This window comes from Euphorbia lathyris, chromosome 2 (assembly GCF_963576675.1).
Source record: "Euphorbia lathyris chromosome 2, ddEupLath1.1, whole genome shotgun sequence".
Taxonomy (NCBI): Eukaryota; Viridiplantae; Streptophyta; class Magnoliopsida; order Malpighiales; family Euphorbiaceae; genus Euphorbia; species Euphorbia lathyris.
Window position 1 is genome coordinate 23,964,618 of NC_088911.1, and position 8,575 is coordinate 23,973,192.

General features: G+C 35.3%; 1 protein-coding gene across 3 annotated transcripts; it reads right to left on the bottom strand.

Moving 5' to 3' along the window:
- Positions 1-331: 331 nt before the first annotated feature.
- LOC136217353 (metal tolerance protein 1) lies at positions 332-3,672 on the bottom strand. 3 transcript variants are annotated; one of them, XM_066003957.1, is made up of 3 exons: positions 3,351-3,672; positions 2,011-2,252; positions 332-1,684 (listed from the first exon to the last, which is right to left on the bottom strand). In XM_066003957.1, the coding sequence occupies exons 2-3, from the start codon at positions 2,011-2,013 to the stop codon at positions 458-460; spliced, it is 1,230 nt and encodes a 409-aa protein (XP_065860029.1). In that variant the 5' UTR covers positions 2,014-2,252; positions 3,351-3,672; the 3' UTR covers positions 332-457. The 3 variants fall into 3 exon arrangements, with proteins under 3 accessions (XP_065860029.1, XP_065860028.1, XP_065860030.1); XM_066003956.1 differs by lacking the exon at positions 2,011-2,252 and having other exon boundaries at positions 3,351-3,671; XM_066003958.1 differs by lacking the exons at positions 2,011-2,252; positions 3,351-3,672 and adding an exon at positions 1,781-1,966.
- Between the last annotated feature and the right edge of the window lie 4,903 nt (positions 3,673-8,575).

Here is an 8,575-nt window from a genome sequence, read left to right on the forward strand (position 1 = left end):
TGAATTTACTCAAAATATTTGGTTAGCCCCAATCCATGTAACAGAACAAGGAGAATTTTAAAAAAGTTAAAACATGTATCACTTTAAGCAAGTGCAGGAGCTAATAGATCATTGTTGCCAGTTCAATAGGCCAATAGGTTTACAGTAAGTTTAAGGAGGCCAATAAACCATTGTAAGTGCGTTCAGGGGACTAATGAAACATCTTTAAAGTTCAGGGTTCGGTCGGATAATATGGAAAAATACATGGAGCCCTTCATGTATTAAGCCTTTCTAAGCCAAGGCAACTAATTGCGGACCAAATATAGATATTAGATAAAAAAAAAATGCGAAATTAAAGAGACTAAAATATCAATTTTAAAGATCTAGCAGCAAAGAATACATATACACCTGTATAGAAGGAAATTGGAAATTTCAGAAACAGCAGTTCCAAATATAACAAGGCAGTTTATCACAGACACTAACGCTCTATCTGGATAGTGACATGGCTGATATTGTACTCCCTTCTGATGTAGTCTACCACATTATCTAGAACTATGTCAGGATTTGCCTCTGGCCTGATTTTCACATGACAGGCAAGGAGAACCTTACCAACTGTGATGGCCCATATGTGCAGCTCGTGAATGGCCATCACTTCATCCATCTCCAACAATCCCTTTTCCAGCTTTCTAGCATCTATCTCTCTTGGTGTGCTTTCCATCAAGACTTCAAGTATGTTCCTCAGCATTTGAATGGTTGTACCCAAAACAACAACTGAAAAAATTAAGGTGCAGATCAGATCAACTATCTTCCACTCAGGCTTATACCATATGATTCCACCTCCAATCATTACCCCAATACTCTGGATTGAATCCCCAAGTACATGGAGATAAGCTCCTTGTACGTTTATGTTTCGTTTCTTTTTTTCACCCTTGCCTTTTCCTTCATTTAGTAATGTCTCAGTATGTTCTTTAGCATGTTCAGAAGCAGGATGTTTCTCAACATGGGATGGCTCTTCATGATCATGGTGTTCATCTTTCGATTGCTCCTTGTGATGGTGATGGCCATGATGATGGTGATCATGATGAGTGATAATTGTACTTCCATGGCTGTGCCCAAACCCATGACTGTGATCATCATGGCCATGGCCATGCCCATGATCATGACCCAACAGAAAAGCCATGATAATATTCACCACAAGACCAAATGCAGCAACCAGAAACATTAAAAAGCCATCCACATCCCCTGTATCATGAATGAGCCTAACGATAGCTTCATATACCAAAATCCCAGCAAGCAACCATATGAGCTGTATGGAAACAAGTGCACCAAGAATCTCAATTCTGAAAAATCCATATGATTGACGGGGTGTTGCTTCCCAGCCAGCTGCCCACAAAGAGAACAAGGAGATAGCAAAAGCTGCAACATCTGAAAGCAAATGTGCAGCATCAGTCAATATTGAAAGGCTGTTCGCCTTTATGCCTCCAACTACTTCAACACTCATGAAGACCACACAAAGTGCCACTGCCATCAAGAGCTTCCGCATGGAGGCTGATCGTTCTTTGGCATCCTTGGAGATAACTCCAGCATCTGAGAATCCACAAGGTGCTTCCCCGCATACCTTGCTCCCAACAACTCTGGTTTCCCCATCAGGAACATCAACACTTATTTCAATGATTTGGCCAGGTTGAGGATTTTGTGCTTCCATCTAAAATTCAGTACAAGGACACCATGATTAGCTATGAATATTAAACTATCAAATTAAAAGTTGTTATACACAAGCGTTTATAAATTGTAGCATCACCAAATAAATAAGCTTGTGTTGAAAAATCAGAACTCTGAGCAACTGTAGTACACCAAAGAGAAATTTTCTGTTGTTTCATACCCAGATTTCTTAGTAGCAATATTAAGGTAAAGGTAGCATGACAAAATCCAACCAATAAGAAGCAGGAAATAAGTAACAGAGCAATTATCATTCCTACAAATTTACAATAGTTAGAGCGATTGAAAAGAGAGAACAATTAATAATAGTACCATTACTCCAAAATCACATATAAAGGGAAACTTCTTAGGACTTAATGAAGTACTCTTCAAAACTGAAGCTTGTGGATTGGTAAAATATGAACTCTGGCAATCTAAAACCTATACGAGACAATTGTAGACTGCCAAACAAAACGTATTTTCAACATAATAGCATCTCTGGGCAACATTTATGGGCAAGACTAGTTTCGGCATCTGAACCTCCAGTACAACGACTGCATCCTCAAGCATTCAGCCTAACAGAAAATCAAACACAGAAAGAGGAATACAACCTGCTATATTAATAAACAGAAAACATAAAAAGAACGACCACAATACAATGCAGAAGGGAATTCCTCCCTCTAATTCAGTAGAAGTAAAGAACTACTTATGAAATGCTTTTCTAGGAGAAAAGTGAATAATAATTTATATTGTTCTCCTTTGATACATCCTAGAGCGGACATCAACTGAAGGAAGCTCAAATCTCATGAATACAAATTCAAGATGAAATGTACAATTTAAATATGGATCCATGATAGTCACCCCCTGACAGATCAATCCCTTGTTAGAAAATTTCTCATTAACAAGTGGAAAATCTAGAGGCCGTGGCCCATGACAATCATAGAGTACGGAATTACAACAACTACCAAAGACCAGTGCAAAAATTTGCACCAATAAGATCCTTAAATAGCATTAAGATTAAACATATTTGCGCATGCGGGAGGCTGGTCAATTGGTCCACTAATAGTTTATTTGTAATCCCCTTAATCAAGGAGATTAAAATAACAATAATAATGATCATAATCATGACTAATCAACTTAATAAACTGTTATTGTCGGCAAAAGGATCCCAGATAGTTCTGTTTCATCTAATTCAAAACCAAACAAAACAGTCCCCTGTATCACAAACGCAGCTACTATTAAATCAATAGATTTCCATCATTGAATACATCAGCAAACTTGATTTTTGCAACTGCGGGACAGTATACATACGAAGGAGTAGAAAAGAAAAACAAAATTTCATTAAAAAACAGAAAAACTCCAAAAATTCAATCAGCAACAGGTAAACATAGCTACAAAAGCTAAATAACAAACCAAAAAATAGAAAGAGAGAATACGTTAGAAGGAACTCTTCAAACCCTTGCCTAACCCGGAAAAAGAAACAATGCAGATGAATTAGATAAAGAAAAAGCAATAACTATATAAAAAGAAGCAGGAGACGTAAACCAAACAAAGCAAAAACTAATCAAACGAGTAAACCCAGGGGGCATGAAAAATCACCATAAAAATAAGGATAAAGAAAGAAGAATCGGTTGAGCAATAAAGGAGAGATATAATGAAATGAAACAAAATACCAGTGAATCCTGCTCATAATCCTGCACGGAGCTTTTGCTATCAGTTGGGAGAAATGTGGAATATCCTGTGATTGATTTCATTCTTTATTCGTATTGGAGGTGGATTCACTTAGAATGACTAAACTATCCCTACCGGACTGTCACTCTCTTTAACCCAACTCCTAATTACTCGCCAGTCTGGGAAACATCTCATAATCATCAATGCAAAATCGATCTAATTCCTAAACCCTAGTATGATTTTGTCATTATCAATATAAATTTATGAGTAATTGTTTGACTCAGTTGACTGGTTGATGTATTTGATTTTTGTTTGGTCCTACTTGTGAGGTTTTGAAGGGAACCACGTACCATAAATATCGCTTTGCTAGAATCTTTTTTTTTAGTGGAACTTTGTTAGATTCTTCATATAAATGCCAGTAAAATTTCACACACTCACTCCTATTTGAAAAATAAAATAAAGGGGTGTTTGGTTGCTCCTTTTCATACTCTTTTTGGTCTTTTCACTTCAAAAGATAGATTTTAGTTGTTTGGTTAGTGACATCATGTTTGTCTTTTACATCTGAAAAGCAGCATTAGGTGTTTAGTTAGTGACTTCCGATTTGCCTTTTACACCTAAAAAGCAGCCTTTTACAAAGCAGGGAATCTCTGCTTTTTGGAAAAACAGTTTCTTTCCAACAGCAAACAGTAAACAGCAACCGTAACAACAAACAACAAACAGCAACAGTAAACAATAAGTAAAACAAACGGGCCCAAAATCTCTTTAGATATTAAAATTCTAAGTGATATGTTGAATTCTGTAAACCCGGTTGTAAACATGTAATGTAATTGAACATAAACAAGCTCAAAGAGGGGCCATTGTCCGGCTAAAACACTCACATGCCCAAATTAGTTTTAAAGGTTGAACCCAACAATAAATCAAAACTAAAATATAAACTTAATGAATGAAGTAGTGTACTTTGATCTGTGCTTACTCTATTTACAATGTAATCGAGCTATAGAAGACTGTTATGAGCGAGACATGCTAAATGTCACTTGTTGATAGGTGAATGTGTGCCTGTATATCGGGGCCTGATATCCTTTAAGCCCACTAAGTCTGTGATTTACGGAATCAGATGTGATTGCTATAATAGGTGGATCCTTGACGGGGTCTTTTGAGACTTCCCGAGCCAAGGTCGTTAAGACGGGTCGTATTGAGCAGCTTTGTTATGGTGACTTCATGTGTCCTCTTTCCCAGGTGATGGTGCGGGCTTCGTAAATGTCACGTGGGTGAGTTTATATTCGCATGATATCAGTTCCGGGTCTAATTTGTCATTCTTTAGGATGAGAAAGCATTAGTTTTGGAAAGCGTTGTGCTTGTTGATTTCTGATAGGTTGAAAGAGGGGAATTGATCTTTGATAATTTTGAAGTTTTTTGATAAATGAGGGACCGATAAGGAGGTTATGCGGACTCTTGACGATTTTTACCCGTCGTTTGGTATGCTTTTAAATGCAACCGTCAGAGCGCATTTTTACTTCTTGTTTTTCTTCCTCTATCTCTCGATTTCATTTTAAACATAAATACTTTTGACTTTTGTTTCTTTTCCATTTTTCCTTTCCGGTCATGGCTCCTAATAAGTAAACCCTAAGAAGTCTTATTATGAGAACACATTTTTGTATGGTTTCCATGATGAATATAATTAGGCATTTGCATTTGATTCGATTAGATGAGCCAAAATCTAGGTTCCCAGACAAATTCTGAACTCCGAAACCCTCAGAAATGTTACTTTAATACCTTACAAATTGGTGAAGTCTTTATATGAATTAAAGCAAGCACCAAAACAATGACATAAAAAGTTTGATCGTATCGTTATGGCAAATGACTATCAAATAAACGAGTGTGACCAATGTATTTATGCCAAAACTATAAAATATTATTATATGTTTATATGTTGATGGTATACTTATTGTGGAACGTAATGACAAGATGGTAAAAAGTACCAAGGGCATGTTAAACTTAGGGTTTGATATGAAAAATATGAGACTCGCAAATGTGATTTTGGGCATCCAAATCAAACGTTCACCTAACAGTCTAATCTTGACTCATTCACACTATATGGATAAAATTCTTGGCAAGTTTAGTAAAAATGATTTTGGTATTGCCAGAACTCCAATTGCCACTAGCCAACATCTATGTAAAAATAAAGGTGAAAACATTGACCAAGTGGAATACGCAAAGGTTATGGGCAGTCTAATATATCTTATGAGTTGTACACGACCTGATATTGTTTTTATTGCCAGGAGTTTAAGTGGATACACGAGTAATCTAAGGGAAATCCAATGGAAAGCCATTGTAAGAATACTTCAGTACTTATTGTATACTCGTGATTACAGATCACACCATACGAGAGAACCTGCTGTATTAGAAGGATTCTCTAATGCAAGTTGGATATATGATATAAAAAATTCAAAAGGCACAAATGGATATGTGTTTACTCTAGCAGGAGGAGTAATGTCTTGAAAATCCTTAAGGCAAATAATTATGACGAGATCCACTATGGATTCTGAGTTTGTAGCCTTGAATAAAGCCGGAGAAGTGACTATGAAACTTCTTGGAGGATATTCCCATATGACCAAAACTTGTGACTATGATTTGTGTACATTGTGATAATCAAGCAACGATTATGAAGGCCCATAATGAGATATATAATGGTAAACATCGACACATGCATCGTTGATATAACTTCATTAGACAATTGATCTCAGATGTTATTTTTGGATAATACCGCAGATCCTCTAACCAAAGAGTTAAACAGAAATCAAGTTGAAAAAGAATCGAAAGGAATGAGAGTAAAACCTACTAGAATTAATGCATTATGTGAAGGACAACCCTACTTTGTTGACTAGAGATGTGACGATCTAGGTTTAAAGGAACAACTTGATTGCATAAACGTTGTGTGGTCAATGTGGGGCTTAAACCTAAGTCCATTCCTATGATATAAACAGTGATATAAAAATGGAAAAATGTTAAATTATGTTTTTAATGATACATTGTGCGCAGTATTCCGAGCAAATAAATCACCTATGTGAAGGTGAAGTGAGGTCTCTTCAAAAGAGACTAATGTGTCTTAGTTCTCTAGAACTCTGGTAGAACCAAGAGATGTTCATGTTTATATAGAGCATAACCATGTGAACCAATATCGTGTTATGTTGATATCTGTATGGAGCATATCATTGTTTACACAAACGGCAGATGAAAGAACGCATTCGGTTTGCACAAGAAGAAAGAGGAAGATGAAAGAATGCCTTTGGTTCGCACAATAAAAAAAAGGAAGAGAGGAAGATGAAACGATAGAAATGAAGAGAGGAAAATGAAACGACTGGGGTATTTTGAAAAAGTCATAAATAAATAGTCTAGATATGTAATATATTGGGTAATTGGTCTAAATATGTAAATGAATCTCCAAATTTACTAAGTTTTGTAATTTCGCTCAAAAAAATCCACATTAAACCTATCTATAAAAACATAAAACTACATCTTTTCAAAAAAAAAAAAAAAAACATAAAACTACATGAGCTATTTTAGAATTATCTCTTATTATTATTATTATTATTTAATTTAAAAGTATTTTATCAATCAATATGTTTTGGCTTAATACCTTATTTGCTCCCTGACCCTCTAAACTTTCAAAGTGTCTTAGTAGTTTCCTCAACTTGCATAAAATGTTCAGTTAGTCTCCTGAACTTGTATAAAATGTAATCAATTGATCACCCGATTGTAAAAAAGTAAGTTAAATGCGGAATATGTATTGTACGAGTCTTAGAATGTTATTTCATAATTCAGAGAATTAAATTAAAAATAAAGTTCTTCCTTTCTCAACTATAAAACTTGTCAACTCTAATGATAGACCCGCATACCCCGATCTTGATTGGGTTACTTTAATAAGCTGCGTACAATATATATTTTGTATTTAACTCTTTTTTACAACCGAATGATCAGTTTATTACATTTTATATAAATTCAAGAAGCATGAATATTTTATGGAAGTTGAGAGAACTATTGGAATATTTTGAAAGTTTAGGATGCCAATCAAATTTTTTGATCAAGAGCAAATGGTGTATTAAGCCATATGTTTTTAATAACATATTGCAACCACTTGAGTAGGATGAAATGGAAAAATCATTTATTTATTCTGTGGATATGGTCAATTGGTTGTTAAATTACGAGTACAAACTCTTATATTTTTCTTTAAAGAAAAAAAGAGCTCTTATAATTAAATGGGTGTTTCTTTCAATTTTTTTTTTTAATGTGTTTCATTTTTTTTTTTGAAGTGATTTCGGATTTTCACCACCAAATAATAAATAATATAGTATTTTTTTATATTTTATGAAACAAAAGGTGTTAGTTTTTTTTTTAAGTTACATAGATTTCTATTTATAAAGTTATTATTTATAAATATTTTATATTTTTGAAAACTGTATAATTTGTCTAATTTTTTTTTTATTTTTTTATTGAAATACGGACCTAGTCCAATGGAAATCCCAACCAGGTTGGCACCCTCGAAAAGGCAAAGAACCAAATATATAAATGAAGAGATGAAAAAAAGTATGAAACCAGTACAAAGAATGTTTTAAGAAAATCTAAACATATCCTTACCAAGGGCATTATCTCTAGCAAGAAGGGAGCAGAAGTCTGGAAGGGTATTCCACATTTGTAAATCTGAGGCCAGACGTCCGTAATTAGCAAGATCGTCCGCCACTTGATTTCCCTCACGGAACACATGGAAGACAACCACCTGAATATGCGTCATTGAACCTAAACAATTTAACCAATCCACACGCATTGTCCAGGGAATGATCTGCGCACGGGCACGGAAAATTCGAATAACGTAAGTCGAATCACTTTCAATCCAGAGACGAGTCCATCCACGTGATCTCACAATCGAAACTGCAAAAATAGCAGCTTGCAATTCCGCCATGTGTATCAAAGCACAATCAAGGGGAAGGTAAATGACCCAAGAAGATGCACTTGACTATTTCGAAAAACCACACCGCAACCAGCTCTACCCGAGATCACGGAGGCATCAGTGTTAGCTTTAATCCAATCAGATGAAGGGGGCTGCCATCTAACTTCAGTGATTCGAGGGGCCCTATGACGACGAGCGTTTAACCCGAGATTATGGAGAATAGATTGTTGAAACACCTTTCCACATGATTTTGATTTGACAAAATTACTTAAGTTAATCCCA

What these genes read in the sequence shown, in the direction of transcription:
- LOC136217353 (XM_066003956.1), bottom strand. Translation starts at nt 3,431, where the DNA reads ATGAAATCAATCACAGGATATTCCACATTTCTCCCAACTGATAGCAAA. An exon ending in ATTATGAGCAGGATTCACTG is followed by an intron (nt 1,685 to 3,350) that starts GTATTTTGTTTC and finishes ACTGAATTTTAG; the next exon opens with ATGGAAGCACAAAATCCTCA.